At 41.0% G+C, this 15,969-nt stretch overlaps 1 protein-coding gene across 5 annotated transcripts in view; it reads left to right on the top strand.

Annotated features, from left to right (window-relative positions):
- The window catches only part of ATP7B (ATPase copper transporting beta), a 46,333-nt gene extending 33,584 nt beyond the window's left edge, over positions 1-12,749 (top strand). For 4 of the 5 annotated variants that reach the window (XM_076364167.1, XM_076364165.1, XM_076364164.1 and 1 more), the window contains 8 exons: positions 700-882; positions 2,455-2,653; positions 3,998-4,144; positions 5,481-5,623; positions 7,781-7,984; positions 8,095-8,212; positions 8,993-9,095; positions 10,566-12,749. In XM_076364167.1, coding sequence (XP_076220282.1) covers positions 700-882; positions 2,455-2,653; positions 3,998-4,144; positions 5,481-5,623; positions 7,781-7,984; positions 8,095-8,212; positions 8,993-9,095; positions 10,566-10,830 — 1,362 coding nt within the window. In that variant the 3' untranslated portion in view covers positions 10,831-12,749. The remainder of the gene's footprint in view (positions 1-699; positions 883-2,454; positions 2,654-3,997; positions 4,145-5,480; positions 5,624-7,780; positions 7,985-8,094; positions 8,213-8,992; positions 9,096-10,565) is intronic. The other variant, XM_076364166.1, reaches the window with a different exon arrangement.
- Positions 12,750-15,969: the final 3,220 nt, after the last annotated feature.

Raw genomic sequence — 15,969 nt, 5'->3', positions numbered from 1 at the left:
TGTTGAGTTTTTTGGTTCGTGTGTTTCTCTGTGTCGTGTTTATTTTCAGGATTAGAATTGACTTCAGCTTTGGGTTTCAGTGTATGTGGGGCTGTGTTTTTTGGTTCTTTTCCGATTCCTCAAGACCCATTGGGCTGGCTAACAAGTGATTGAGGAATTTGGTGAATAGCATGAGATTGGGTTTGGTTAGGTGGTTGTTTCTGGAACTTGTTGCAGCTTCTTGCACTCTTCCCACCTGCTCTTATCACCAAATAACTTCCCGCGTTCTCTTTCCTCAGTGCTATTGTTAATTGTTTAGAACAGCATTCATAAAAGCCCTCCTTGCATCATATACCTTGTGGTAAAAGTGATTAAGGTGCCATTCCGTGAATCCTGCATGTGAATACATACACGCACACACAAAGGACAGTACAAGTCCTGCAATGACTCTGTTGTCTGAGATCCTGATATAGATACAGGATGATGTTGTAGCTTCAGTGAAATCACTGTATGGGAATGAATAAGAAAGCATAAGGAGACCTACTGCACAGATAGTTTAAGGTACATACGGGAATCCCTACTCTTGTGGGTTTATTCCGTCTTGGTGTGGATATAGGCAACTGATTATTAAGGTCTTGCCTGTATTTATGTGCCTAAAGCATATGAGCATCCCTATGCTTGCGCAGGGCTTAGGCGGTAACTCTGGTTTATTTCTTGCAGATCAAGACTGTGATGTTTGATAAAACTGGGACCATCACCTGCGGAGCTCCTAAAGTCATGAGGGTGCTTTTGCTGGGAGACCCAGCTGTGCTCTCTCTGAAGAAGGTACTGGCGGTGGTTGGCACTGCAGAAGCCAGCAGCGAGCATCCTTTAGGAGTGGCAGTCACTAAATATTGCAAAGAGGTACTTAGCCTTCCTATTTCATCTAAGGCCTGGAGGGATCTGTGCAAATGCAGCAACGTTGTATAAAATGAGCAAGTCCCAGAGGGACAGGCCTGCCTGAGAAGTAACAGGCTGGAAAGCTGGCAGATTTTATGGTTGTGCATCTTAGTCTGGACAATACCAGAAGGCATATGCCAAGTTTGCTTGTCTGGTAATGCTGTGGAGTTCTCAAGCAAGACCTTACAAAGTTTTTCCTGAACTAGTGGGAAAATAAGGATTGTGGAATATGTGCAGGAGGAATACTTATGCTTGAAATAGCATTGTGAAGCAAATGTGTGTGGTGACATTTCATATGTTACCTGACTGTAGTCACTTCTATTAGTCACTTGCTTATCTGAATAGATTAGGCAAAAAGCTTTAAAACCTGAATATTAAACTGTGATATTTGTGAATTTCAGAAATGAATTAATAGATTACTCAAGTCTTTGCAAATTTTGCAAATCCTTAAAGGTCATTTATATATTGCATGTGTTCCTCAAATGTTTCAGGAAGAATGAAAGCACAACCAGTAACCAAAATAGGAAGCCTGGTTTAAATAAATAATTTCTTTCTGCTAAGACAAGTCATTAACTGATTTATGGAAAAATTCATTGGCAAGAATATATCAAACTTATTAGTGATAGATCTTTCAGTGGTAAAATTTGGAAGTTAACATATAAATTTAGAAGGAAAAAGAGAGTATGGGTAATGATTCAGTTGCCTCTCTTGTATTTTACATTTTCTGTTTTCAAATTTGTCTTAGTTCCCCGACACTTCTGTAGTCATCCCATGCACCAGTTATTACTGGATCATGACTTATATGAATTGCAGTGCTATGCTGTTTGCTAATATTCTTACCACCTGCCTTATTATCCCTGTGTTGTAAGAAGGTCACTGAAAGGTGCATGTAATTCCAACTTCCAGAGACAACCCAGAATAACTTGTTTATAAATGCATATTTTCTCCATTCTTTTTGTAACTCATAGGGTCCTAGTAATCCCTTTTCTCATCTTGAAGGTACTCACTGGCTTCTCTCTCTAACTCAACAGAAAGACCCAGTTTCCTTATCATCCAGCCAGATCACTCCAGGAATTAGATAGAGTTTTTCACTGTAACTTTTACATATGTATAAAAGACCTGATTCCCCACAGCCAGTTGTCCGTGCAGTTAATTAGAAGTTGCAACTTTTCAGAAGCTGTATGGCTTATTGTTACAGTAGTTCTCTTTAGTTCCTAGTCTTGGCTGAGGTCATGAACCACCAGTGTAACTGCTTCGTCCTTGAACTACCAGGAAAAGCTGTCCTTTATGGTTTGCTGCTGCTAGAGCTGAGACCTGGATGTGGTCTGTATGGCTGCCCCCTTCCAAAAGTCTAAACCACAGCACATCCAGAACATCCTTATTTTTAGTTCTGTGCTACTAATACTCCATGCTGCTTTTCTGTCAGTCAGTCATTGTCAAGAGGAGGAATGAGGCCTCTTTTTGGCAGGAGTTATCTAATATTTGTACCCCACATGGGCAGCACAGACTGATGATGAACTCTGGTTACGTCCGCAGGAGCTTGGCACTCAGAGCCTGGGATACTGCACCGACTTCCAGGCAGTCCCGGGCTGTGGCATCAGCTGCAAAGTCAGAGGTGTTGAGGCCATCCTGGGCATGGCCGAGGAGGGTCTCGATAAGCTGGACACTAACAGGAGCAGGAACAGCAGTGCTCCCATGGGAGATAACGCACTGATCACGTTCTCCAAATCACATGGTATGTCTGCCCCTGAAGTGACCGCCAGTCACAATGAGAGGGCTAATGAATCAACAGTGCTGACCACTGTAAAGCAATCCTATTGGACTAGGAACAACAGAAAGGTAGATTTATGGCAGAAGAAGGCAAAGAACACGAGGGCCAAAAATGTGCCTTAACAAAACTTGAAGCTCTCTCTTTCCCCTACTCTCAATCTCTCTGCAATTCAGAAACTTAAATAAGAATTTAGATGCTACAGTGATGGGTACTCGAAAAGTCTGTACAATACATAGGCAATAAGGCATAGGCAGCAATGTCCCTTTTGGATAGAAGAATGGTCCAGCAGAGAGCAAAGTTTGCCAATTCGCATTATCTTCCCATTTAGAGCAGTTACCTTTAACATATGTTATCTTACTGCTCCTTTTTATATCCTACCCTTTAGTTCCATATTAACTTGGACCTTTTGTTTTCTGTTCATATATCTCTCGAGGCACTTACTTTTAAAAATAAATCTATTCAGCAGATGCACAATAAAGCATGTTATATCTGCAAACCGAGTTTCAGTGCCTGATGTTTTTGATTAGGACAATACATTTGTTTTTGTTTCAGGCTCTGTGGAAGCCACTTTGCTGTTTTGTAGTGTAGGAGAGAAAGAAAAAGTATTTAAAGCCTTTCTTAAGAAGTTAATCAGTTCTCTTCAGAAGATTGTGGCTCTCCTGACCTTTTTGAGAAAGCTGTTAGAAAAATTAAATAAAATAAGAACTTTAATCATCAGAACTGTGCCATTTGTGAATGGTGTTAATGTAATATTTTCTCACCTGCTTCATACGGCTCTTGTGAAGTTGGATTGAATTCATAATGAGGTGCTCTACAGACTGTTTCATTGTTTGTTAGAACAAAACTACTTTTTTCTTACCAGAAATAGCCTTTATATTTGAAAGAAGTCATTAGTTGTGCAAACAAAGCAGCATGGCATTTATGAAATGTGCATACTGCACTTATCCAGAAAAACAATGCCAACTGGCAAAGGCGAATACAGGCAAATACTTCCATTAAATTCATGATGCAGTTCTGTTTATAGACGGGCAGAGACTGAGTCTTGAAGGAGAAAAGTTTTATGAGGCTGTCTTCAGGTAGTACCTATGCATTTGTGTTTGGCCATGACAGCAGCACTTCAACAAGACTAACACTGTTTGTGTCTTGGGTGTGACCATTGCCAGTCTGGAACACAAACAAAAAATTAGGAAAACCTCTTCAGAATATCCTTCTATAGCTAATGCAGCCTGACATTGTCATCCTCAAACATCTCTGGCTTGTGTTCACTATTTTTGAGTTGCTCATTTTTCTTTTTGTCTGTGCACAAAGGTCCATCAGCTTCTCATACATACTTGGTGTTGATTGGAAATCGTGAGTGGATGCGACGCAATGGCTTGCATATTGCAAATGACATAAATGATGCGATGACAGATCATGAAATGAAAGGACAGACTGCCATACTAGTGGCTATAGATGGTAACTGCTGTTCTTTGGAGTGACTTAATAAATATCAATTGATCCTACCATGGAATGGGTAAAAACAAACTCTGAAGCAATTGATCAGTGGCTTTGTGTCAAGAAACTACTAATCTTTTAGTGCAGAACTGCTTGTGAACTGCAAAGTATCAAGGTGTTCTTAAAAGAAGCTTTCACCTCAGAACAGTGTTTATAAGATTTTGTTGGGTAGTTTTTAATTTAAGTGTTAATTTCTGAACCTCCTGTTGTCTAGGCCTGTTGTTCAGAAAAGCAGTGCCGGTGCAGTGCCATGTCCCATCCTGACTTTACATCACTTAAATATCACACGCCAACCTAATGCATCACTGATTTCAAAACATTTCATGAATAAACATGATGATTCGTTAAATCATTCAAGTATAATAGATTAGACTAAATGAGTTTTGCCAGAGGGGTTCTGTTCTGTGCTACGCAGAAAGACATCCCAGACAATACCTTAATATGAAAAACTGCTATAACAGTGATAGATTGCCAGTGCATCTGTGATCTTGAAATGGGGCCTCTGATTCAATTACTGAATAAATATTCTTGGTGCTCGTCCACAGCAATTTTGAGAGGCATTTGCATGTCTCAGCCTGGGCTCCATCAGCAGTCCAGCAAAATCAAATGCTCTTGACATGGAAATAAGGGCTCTGATGTGCAGCTCGTGTTCCTATCACTGCTAGCGATAGCAAATAGAGATACAGGGGTGCAAAACCTACTTAAGTCCTTACTTTTGAAAGGTAACATGCAATGATAAACCAATGTGAGATTTTTGTAAGTCACGTGAAGGAAACGTGGATGCACCTTTGAGTCAATATGTTGGAAGGCAGGTGCAACACTTCTGTAAGAAAGTAATTAATTATAATAGAGATCCAACCCGGAAAGATTAGGGGACGTAAAACCAGATACTCTATATGCTTCCTCCTGGAGGAGTGGCTTCAGCATCTAACCTGGGCACAAATACCAGAACTTACTCTGGCCCACTGTCATATTTGTCCATACCATAAAACCTAGAAGTCAGGCATATTTAAAAAGCTACCCTCCTCTTCTCCCCTTCCTCCTGGTCCCTAAATTTCAAAGGTGTTTGTTGTTCGATCTGAAACAGGTAAATGAGAAAAGTGTGTGTGTGTGTGTGTGTAAGAAAGAGACCGTAGCTTAGAAAACTGTAGACAGTTGTTCAGGCTTATGAGTGTCAATGTTGCCCAGAATGTGTTATTTCACAAGCCACCATGGTGTGATGGAGGGCAAGTCCTGTTCTCTTGCTGCCATTTTGCCTCCCACAGCTCTCTCTAACAGAGGATGTTTCTTTGTGCAGGCATGTTGTGTGGAATGATTGCAATAGCAGACACTGTCAAGCAGGAGGCAGCCCTTGCTGTGCACACACTGAAAAACATGGGAATAGATGTGGTGCTGATAACGGGGGACAATAGAAAAACGGCGAAAGCCATTGCTACTCAGGTATCTGCTTCTTTGCGTTTCAAAAAAATACATGATGATGTTCTAAAACTCTGCTTACCCCAATGAATTTGGAGCAGGAGCTCAGAGTTTCCCTGGATACGTTAAATGAAGACTAACTTTTCTTGAATTGGACTGAAAATCAGGTCAGGTACAATGGCATAGAAAAGGCCAGTGACTGCATTAAGATCCCACTGAAGACAAGCAGTCAGTACTTCTCCAGAGGTACAGTGTTTCTTGCAGTAATTAGTCTGTTGCTGAACTGAAGCCTCCTGCTTCCCTTCACTGAAGGGCAGTCGTATTTGGTTAGTGACGAAGAAAAGTTCCTTTAAGGTCCAGTCCTGTTACCAAGAAGGGAAGTGGGGATCTTTAAGGGTAACATAGTAATAACAATAAGAATTACTGTTAAGAAGCATAGCAGTCTAAAAGAGGCTGGGTTTATATGAGATTTCCTTGATCTCAAACTATAAATGTTGCTCCAAAGGCAAAGCCAAATTCTCACTCTACCTTGCTACATTTCCACCCTCTTCATCTTCATTTCCCTTTTTCCCTTTGCATCGGTCTACTTCTAATCTACCATGTGCCACCTTGCTTTCCTAAGGTATCTGTCCTTGTTTTGGCTGGGATAGAGTTAATTTCCTTCCTAGTAGCTGGTACAGTGCTGTGTTTTGGATTTAGTATGAGAATAATGTGATAACACACTGATGTTTTAGTTGTTGCTAAGTAGTGCTCACACTAGTCAAGGACTTTTCAGCTTCTCATGCCCTGCCAGCGAGAAGCTGGGAGGGGGCACAGCCAGGACAGCTGGCCCAAACTGGCCAGAGGGATATTCCATACCATATGACATCATGCTCAATATATAAACTGGGGGGAGTTGGCCAGGGGGTGGTGACCGCTGCTCGGGGACTGGCTGGGCATCGGTCGTCGGGTGGTGAGCAATTGCATTGTGCATCACTTATTTTGTATATTCTTTTATCATTATTATTATTATTACTACTATTATTTTCCCTTCCTTTTCTGTCCTATTAAACTGTCTTTATCTCAACCCATGAATTTTACTTTCTTTTTTCCCTGATTCTCTCCCCCTTCCCACTGGGGCGGGGGGAGTGAGCGAACGGCTGTGTGGTGTTTAGCTGCCTGCCGGGTTAAACCACAACAGTATCCCACCACACAGCTAACTCAGCCAGCACTGTGGTATGCACGTTCTCATATGTTGTGAGGCCTGTTTTGTTTCTCAGTGTGATGCTTTAATCCTTCTCCTATTTTGATTCATGCTTTCGCTTTTGTGTTCAATTGTGGTAAAGCACATTCCCACCCCACCTTTCTTTGTTAAGAGAAGAAGTCTTTCAGAAACAAGCTTTGATTTATGGTTCCAGGCACTCAAGTGAAGTTTTCAAACAAGCTTAGTCTGTGCCAACCTACATTTTCATTGAATTTTTGGCACTTACTTCCTTTCCGATGGAAAAATGGTAAGCCAGTCCTAAAAACTTCTGAAAATGTTACTTTTTGAAAGATGAAAAGAGACCTTCTACCTGGTGTAGAGGAAAGCTGATCTCTGCCTGGTGAGGCAGCCAAACCAGGGGCATTATACCAGCCCTTTTTAGTACACCCACCTGTTTTTGAACTACAGCGCTAAAGCCATTGGTAGCAACTCCATATTAGTTGAGATGTGGATGGGTACAAGCGTTTAGCCAGCCATCTGCTTTATTTTCATAGTTTCCCTGAGACTTGCACGTACTTGGCGTTTCTGTGTTTCCCCTAGTGTAACTGCCTGATTATATGTGGTTCCTGTGTTGCATGTCACTGAAACTTTTATTGGTGCATCAAGCAGCGTGATTAGCTGAAAACTGGCTCTTTTAACCATCAAACCTTTATTGCCAGGGCAGCAGAACTTCAGAAGCCCTGCGGGGCATAACAATAAGGGCAGAGCATGGTTTGCCAGCGTCTCTGCGGTAAAGATGGAGGGGGCTGTAATCAGTCCCTTTCTTGTGCCAAAGGCATGTTGCTCTTCAGCTTTCTGTGTAGCTTGCAAGTGTTGCCTCCACCAGCATCAGTTTGGTTGATCTTCCTTTGTTTCCCCTTCAACCAGAACAGCAAATGGCTCTTCCTTTTAGCATGAAGCATATGACCAACTGAGTATGTTTCTTTCTTTGTATGTAGGTTGGGATCAAAAAAGTCTTTGCTGAGGTTCTTCCTTCTCACAAGGTTGCAAAGGTCCAGGAGCTCCAAAATGGGAGGAGGAAGGTTGCGATGGTTGGTGATGGAGTCAATGATTCCCCTGCACTAGCCAGGGCTGACGTTGGAATTGCAATTGGAACAGGCACCGATGTTGCCATTGAAGCAGCAGATGTTGTTCTTATCCGAGTGAGCACTACAGTTTTGACCTGTCCTCTTTTAACACTGACACTCCTCTTTTTGGTTTGGTATTCTGAAGACTGCATCTGGAAAACTTTCAATGCTTTTCTGTCTTGCAGAATGACTTACTGGATGTAGTTGCCAGTATTCACTTATCAAAGAGAACAGTTCGAAGAATACGAATGAATCTGATTCTTGCCTTAATTTATAATCTGCTTGGAATACCCATAGCAGCAGGTATGTGATTGCTAGAGCTCAGCTTGTCAAAGACAGCAGCACAGTTGACTCTGTGGTGCCTCTTGCAGGATTTCCTGCTCAAGGAACCAAAGAGAGGTTCCTAGACTATTTAAAACTTGGCAGAAGGAGGACAAAATAAATACTTTTTTTTTTTCTTGTTGTAGGAACAAATCTTTGTTCCCCAAATTTTAAACTCTTAGGAATAATTTCTTATATGATGAAATCAAAACCATGCTCTTATTTCACATAGCAGTACTTGGGGTTTAGTTTCTGTATATTTAAACCCACCTCTAGTCAGAGATACCATCCCACTTCTGGGTGCTCCCTCTTTTATTCACCCTGAATCACACATTTTCTCTCCTACTACTTGCATTCTCTCTGCTTCTGTCAGATATCTTCTTATGCTCCAAATTCTTCCTTAAAACTTACTTCAAGCATTCCTCTTTTTCTTTATGAGTAACTTCTCCCTCCTTTGCCTGGACTATTGCCTTGTCTTTCTGTTGCTTTTGCTGTGTTTCATATGTGCAGAATAGCTGGAAGGGACAAATAGTCTTACCTTGTGGCCACAGTCTTGTAGCTGAATTGGTGCAAAGGTCATCCCTTGCAATGGAAGGGGCATATTTAAAAATAAGTGAGTAAATATATATCAATCTAGTTTTGTTTATGGAGGTCTCAGCAATTCATGTTGTAGAACTGCTGATCTGTTCTATGATATGCAGGGACAGAAATGTCTGTATTGGGACAGGTGCTCTGGCTGATGTCCATATGTTTTTTTGCTAGGTGTGTTCATGCCTGTTGGCCTTGTGCTTCAACCTTGGATGGGATCAGCTGCAATGGCAGCTTCTTCTGTGTCTGTTGTGCTGTCTTCCCTGCAGCTGAAATGGCAAGTTGTCTTATACTAATCAATTGGGGAACCGTAGGCAGCACTGCTGCTGGGACTCAAGTGAGACGTTGCTTTGGGCTTTGTATACCTAAAAGTATCTGACAGTCCTTTAGGCTGGGGCTCTTCTGTCTAATCCTTGGCTCCAAAAGAGACAGATGTCACTATTATGAACACACCTGGACTAAGACAGCACTGAGCATTCTTTAACTAGCAGCTAAAAGTGTGACTGGATGCCACCTGGGCACCTGTGTGGGAGATCTAGTTCAATACCAAGTGAGGTAATGATCAGCACTGGTTTTGCTGTGAATATCAAGTGAACAAATCATTCAAAAGGTAGTTCTCAGTAATGTAGCAGTAGATGTCTTTTTAAAAGATTTGTACCCTTTTTTATTTTTTTGTCTGTTTAATTTAGCCAGAGAGAAACAGAGAAGCAGTGTATTTATTCTTTTGCACCTTGCTACAGAAAAAGTATCTTGCTCTATTTTTTTGGAAGCAAACCAATTTCTGAACTATAACAAGATTTTTCAAATTCTATTAATTTTTTTATGCTACATTTTTTTGGCGCAGTTACAGTGGACCTGTTTTTAACAGCATTGTGAGCAAACATCTTTCAAAAATAAGACTTTACAGTGTCTGAAATTAGTCCAAACCTTCAAATATTCCTACTGTAGCTGGGGTCTTCTGTATAGTATAGTATAGTACAGTACAGTAAAGTATAAACTAATATAGGAAATCTGTTGCTGCATCATGATTCTGATGCTGCAAATGCTCAATGAGACCACAGTCTAGAATAAAAACTACATACGTGCTCATGTCTGTTTTCAGAATCAGCCCTACCACTACAGGATTTTCATCCTAAAAACTTACTGTGTGTAGTTATCCAAAGGATGAGAAATTTCTATAAAGGGATTCCTTATTCTCCAATTCTTTTGATCTTGTGCTGATTACATTAAGTATCAGACACCATTGTGGTTATATATTGAGAACCCCCTAAAACATATTTGGCTTCAGACTTATGGGGGCTGTATTACAGTGTACTCTGTAGAACAATAGTCTTTCTTGAAGATCATCAGCTGAACAGAACTTCAAATTCCAAAGAACACAATAATACATATATGTGAAGAAGACCATGCATACTTGCCATTGCTGGGCTTTTTTTGACCTAGAACACATTGAATCAGAAAGTGATTTTTGGGTCATCAAGTCCATTCCCCTGCAATTGTCTACTATGAACCCTTTCATAATTCAGCAAACTCATAATTTTTCTTAAAGAACCTCACTTTGAGAGTCCCTCTCTTTTACTATTGAAATGTCTTAATGTCGTGTGACCAGTACTCTTAGCCATTATCATTGTGTCTGAAGTGCAGGTAACATTTAGGTTGTCAGAAGTTTCTGGTTTGTTCTAATGCCGAAGATGCTTCTACACATTGACCTCTTGGTACTAAACATCTTTTCTCTTTCTCTTCTTAGTTATAAGAAGCCAGACACAGAAAGTTACGAAGCACAAGCTCAAGGCCGCATGAAGCCACTTACTCCTTCCCAAATCAGTGTTCATATTGGAATGGATGATAGGAGGAGGGATTCATCCAGACCGGCTCCTTGGGATCAGATTAGCCAAGTGTCTCTCTCTTCCTTGACTTCAGACAAGCTGCCGAGACATAATGGTTTTGTTGAGGAGGAAGAGGACAAGTGGTCATTGCTCATGAATGGAGGAGATGAAGAACAGTACATCTGAAGCACTGCATTCTTAGTACAGGAGGAAACGTTCCTCCTCACCGGTGACGGGAGGGACTGACTTAATGTCGTCAAGAGCTTCAAGGTTGTAAGTGAAGTCATTTCTTCAGCTCAGAAAATTGCTACTCAGCTCAATGTTCAGTTGTATGGACTGTGGATTTTTTTCAGGTCACCAGTTATTTCTAGTCACAGAAAGAATCTGTGGCTCTACAATGAACTGGCTCCTTTGCACACAGCAATTAGTGAAATAATGTAAAATTGTAATTTTCAGAGTCTAAAAGAGTTTCTCTCTTCTAGACTGTTTGCTGGACACCAAATTTCATACTTTTCACTCTTTCTAACTTTATTCTTTCAAGAGCACATGAAGCAAAAGTATTTTCAGAGCTGCCAAATATTAATTTCTGTGTCCAAGTGAAAATAGCCACGGCATAAGGAGCTCTGTGATCAGAAGCTGTATTTTTACAGAGAATCCTAACTAGTCATGTCACTGTGAGAGCACTTTGTATTTAGGATTCATGTGCGTCTCCTTGGACCAAAAATGCTTTGGTGTTTCACTGACTATAACTCTCCGAAAGGTCTCTTTCAAAGATTTTCACTTGCTTTCAGGTATCGCATCCTTTTGATGCACATTTCCATTGCTAAAATTGTTCTGTTGTTCCCACTGCTCTCCTAGATTTTCTCTTTTGCTCCATATGAGCTCTTTTTTCCCCTTTCTTTGCACAAGATATCTTCTATGAGTTATTATTATGTTTACAGATATTGCTGTTTGGGACAAACTCCTTTAAGTCACCAGGAACGTTTCCGTTCCTGTTGAAGTTCACAAAGGCAGAGCAATTCCCGGTCCAAGTTAGCATATAATTTTCCTGTGGATACCTTGCAGGACCCCATAAAGCTCCTGACAATTGGTCAGTTGTATGTCTCTTCCCTCTGACAGAGTGAAGAATTTATGCCAGTGTGAGCAAAGGTGGTATTTAACCATGGTGTGACTGGTGTGACTCCAGCATGGCTGAATGGAGTGAGTTTATTGCATAAGTTAACCCCAGCTTGCTGGTTGCTTAAAATGAAGCCACAAGTTTAAATGGTAAAGGTGGAAAAATGGCCACAAAATATGGGGCTTCTATTTGCTATCATATAAATAACATTTTCTGATGACAGAAGGACTTGAACTAAGATGATTTGTAATAGCTTGAATTTTAATGTAAATTTGTATTCATGGTTTGAATTGGTTTTAATTTTCCTTTTTGCTCTAGTTTCATGAGAAATCAAGGTGCTGAACAACCCGTTTTTCACTTTAACATCTTTACCAAAGCTTGCAGTAACTTTATCACTGTGAATGTCAAATTCATCCCTGAACGCTTTTTAGTCAGGACAGTAGGAATCAATGGCTTTGGTGCACTGAATCTGGTCCTGGGGTGCTGCATTGCTCAACTGTAGGACTCTGAAGCAAGCAGACCGGAGTTTTATAGTCTAATCTAAAAAGTGAAAGAACAGGAATTACCATGCTAAGCAATGTGAAATAACCAGTTAATTTCACTGACTTAAATACAGATCTGTTTCCAACATGGGTTGAAATCCTCCTCCTCCTCCTAATATAAAAATGGAAAACAGGTCAGAGAGAAAAAGAACTGTGCTTAAAGCATTGAGCAGGTCTTCCTATTCTCTCTTCCTCTTAATATTATATTTGAGCTTTCCTTAGCAAACATCAACAGGACTGTCTTAAATATAATTACAAATCAGTTTTAAAACTGTAAAATCTCTTTACATTACTTTCATAGCACACACACTTTTCAAACATGCCATAGGTTCCTCTACATGTCCCTGTGGGGAAGATGGTCTACTGTTTCACTGTTTTATGTTTTCTTACCAGTGCTTACAGTAAAAATATTGTGGGTTTTTTTAAACAAACAAGCAAACAAATAACTTTGTGTCTTTGTTTTTCTTTTTTTGGAGGGGTACAGCAAAAAAAAAAAGAGCATAAGCAGTGATTGTTGGATTGCAGGATATGTATGCACAAGAGATTTTGTGACTGCTTTGTGATCTATTTCAGGCAGGATATATAGCAGAGAAAAAAGAGAGTTTTGTATTGTATGTTGAGGCAGGTGAGGTTGCAAGCATGTTGAAAGATGGAATTAGGATTCAAAATCATCTTGAGAAATTGGACAGAACTGACAAACTTTGCAAACAGGACAGAGGGAATTAAAGGTCAGCTTGGCAGAAAAAGGTCAGGTAGTTGGCGGGCATTCATTTTGTGACCCATTCTAACAACATAGTGATGCTGCAAAATCAACAGAAGCATTGAGATGTATAAAGACTGTATCATCCATATGACGTGAAATACCTCTTTCTGTTCAGCTCTGGAGAGGCATCAGCTGAAGTATCAGGTCTAGTTTCATATGTCATACTTGTTAGGAAAAAAACAGAGACAGTTCAGAGAAGAGCAATGAGATTTAACAGAAATCTAGAAAACATGAGAACATAAGTACACGAGAATGAGAAATATAAGAAGATCGTCGAAGGAGTTTGGTAGGTTTGCCTACAGAATACTCAAAGGAAATAAAAGTCTCCAAACACAAAGAGAACAATTTATTCCTTTCATCTTTTCAGTGTCTTTTATGTTCATGGTGGCTAGAACAAGAAATAATAGGCTTATTGAATCAAAGAAGATTTAGATTAGTCACTAGGGAGGAACCGTGTAACAGGGAAGATTATGGAGCACTGGAAGAGATCACCAAGGGGGGCTCTTCGGATGTGCATGGCAATCAGGCACATATCTGATGAAAATGCGTTAGCCAGAGGTGAATCCTGCCTTGGGGCAGGTGACTGCCCTGGACAGTCTCCTGATCTTCTCTCCAGCTGGCCTTTCTCTTATTTCTGTGAACATAATATGAACTGGAAATTTATTGGAGTAGAGGACCGATCACACTATCCTGCTCTCAAGAGGTGCCAAAGGACTGGAAGAAAGATCGGCTTTGACTTTATTTAATAACTTGAAATGAACTGGAAAATATGTTAAGGTTTCCTAACTATGTTTGCATAAAGTCTTAGACCGTAAACTGCTGTGAAACTTGCATAAATGCCTCTAAGGAAGTTAGAATAGCTACACATAGCCAAGAAAAAGAAATATAAGTGCTAGTCCTGACACTTGTGATCATGTGCTCTTGTTATAGCTGAGCTGACTGCAGGGGCGTACAAGATGGAGGACAGCATCTGCATTTCTGCATAATATAATTATAAGCTTTCCTTGCCTTCACTGGGACCATCTGCCTGCAGAGCCCCTGGCAGAGCGAGGTGCTGGCCTGTGACTGGTGCTCCTCTGTGCTATGAGCCAGGTCCAGTAAAAGGGCTGGAGGAAGGTGCCCGAGAGGACAGGCTCTTGGGGTAATCCTTAAGCTCGGTGCCCTGGCCACTTGCCAGTACACCACGCTTCTCCTCTTTCTCGGGACTGAGTATTTTGATGGATTAGACAGTGTGGAGGAGCTTTTCAAATCCCAGATTTGGTCTTAGGTGTCTACATTCTGCACGTTCTCCCAGCATGACTCAGTTACTGCTGACCTGACCCTAAATGTTGATGTACCTGATAATTTACATGGGACGTTTAGTTATTTTGCCCTGAGAAAAGTTTGTGAGTCTTTTCCTGTAACTTTTTTTTTTTTCTTTTATGAACACAAAAGACGTCTAATGAATCAGATCTTTTACTTTGGCTTTCATGTTATTTTTAGTGCAATAGCTCAGGAGCAGTGTTTCCCATGAAGTTTTTCAACTATTTTCCTTCTCATGCTATAGTTTTGCTGTAAAATTCAGGAAAGAAATTATTCCATTTCATTTCCTCCTCCCTTCCCCCTTTTTCAAGCAAATTAACAGTCTGATTTCTATCCAAGCTGATTACAACCTTTCTCTGACTAAATATTTTTCCAAGGATTGTATTTCCTCTAAAGGCACTTGTGTGTGAAGAAAACAAACGAGTAGGTGGTGAAATTGTACAATGGTGTACAGGGATGGGAAATCAGATAACACCAAAATGTCAGATTTGATTTCCTCTACTAAGACACCAAGAGCGTGTTGGTTTTCAGTGGGAAATCGTTTGAGAGTCACAACAAAAGAAGAAGTGGTGAAGGGCAAAGCATCCTGCTCACATGTGAGTCTGAGACAGGCACAAACGTGGGAGGAGGCAGATTAATTCCTCTCCTTGTCTTGAGTTAAAAGCACCCAGGCTTTGCAGGCAAGCATGGCCTGCCCACCCACAGGCTCTCCATGCAATGATCTGATTTTCACGATTTGTTAATCTTCATGCATAAAAGGACGATTTCTGAAGTTTCTCCTGGTGCTGCAGGTGAAGGGGAAGGGATGTCGCAGGAGGAGGTGTGTGTTTGTTTCCCCATTTGGGCATTCAGCCACCCCAGCTGGAGGTAAGTCCCCTGGGAGATTTGTGCTGGTCAGTGCTGGTCAGTGCTGGTCACTGCTGTGGTCCAGGGGCACCGGTGCGAGGTTCAGGTCGGGGGGCTGTGCTGCCTGGCAGCCAGCACCTCGCCTTGCGGGGGACCACGAGATGTCACTGCAGGTCCAGTCCAAGCCAGAGAATCCCCTTAATCTGTAAAGCATCTGAAAATCCAATACATTCAATGGTGGTTAGCAGCAAAGGAAAAAAATGCAAAGGGTGCAGTTTAAGTCAAATAATATAGTGTGCCTAAAATTTTGGGCTGACTTGACATTATATAGCCCAGGAACAGATTTCAGGCAAGTGTTTATTTGCATTGAGCTCTGAATTGCTACCTTATTTATATTATTTGACACTTAAGTAATTCCTGAGCTCCGCATATGCTGTCTGCTGAAATTATTGTTAGCTTTTTTTTTGCCTTTGACAAGTTGAGATTCGAGAAGAAAAGCAGCGCTTCAGGAGGGTGAAGCATGGTGCCTGCGCCCTCAGAACAAACCTGCACTTTGTGAAGTGAGTTTAAACTCCCTAGGCAGCTGAGGGTGCAAGACTGCTTGTTTGGTTGGTTTTTGTTTTAAGCAGACTCTTACCGTGGAGTAAGTCACCACGTAGACCCACCATAAGGCTCCAGGAATGCGTTTCTGTTCAGGAGAGTACCAAAGCACAAGTGTAAATCCTTTCGAAGTCAATGAAGATAAGGCACGTGCT

The sequence above is a fragment of the Aptenodytes patagonicus genome, chromosome 1 (assembly GCF_965638725.1).
Source record: "Aptenodytes patagonicus chromosome 1, bAptPat1.pri.cur, whole genome shotgun sequence".
In the NCBI taxonomy this organism is placed as follows: Eukaryota; Metazoa; Chordata; class Aves; order Sphenisciformes; family Spheniscidae; genus Aptenodytes; species Aptenodytes patagonicus.
The sequence above is the reverse complement of the archived record's forward strand: the minus strand, read 5'-3'. Positions and strand labels throughout refer to the sequence as shown.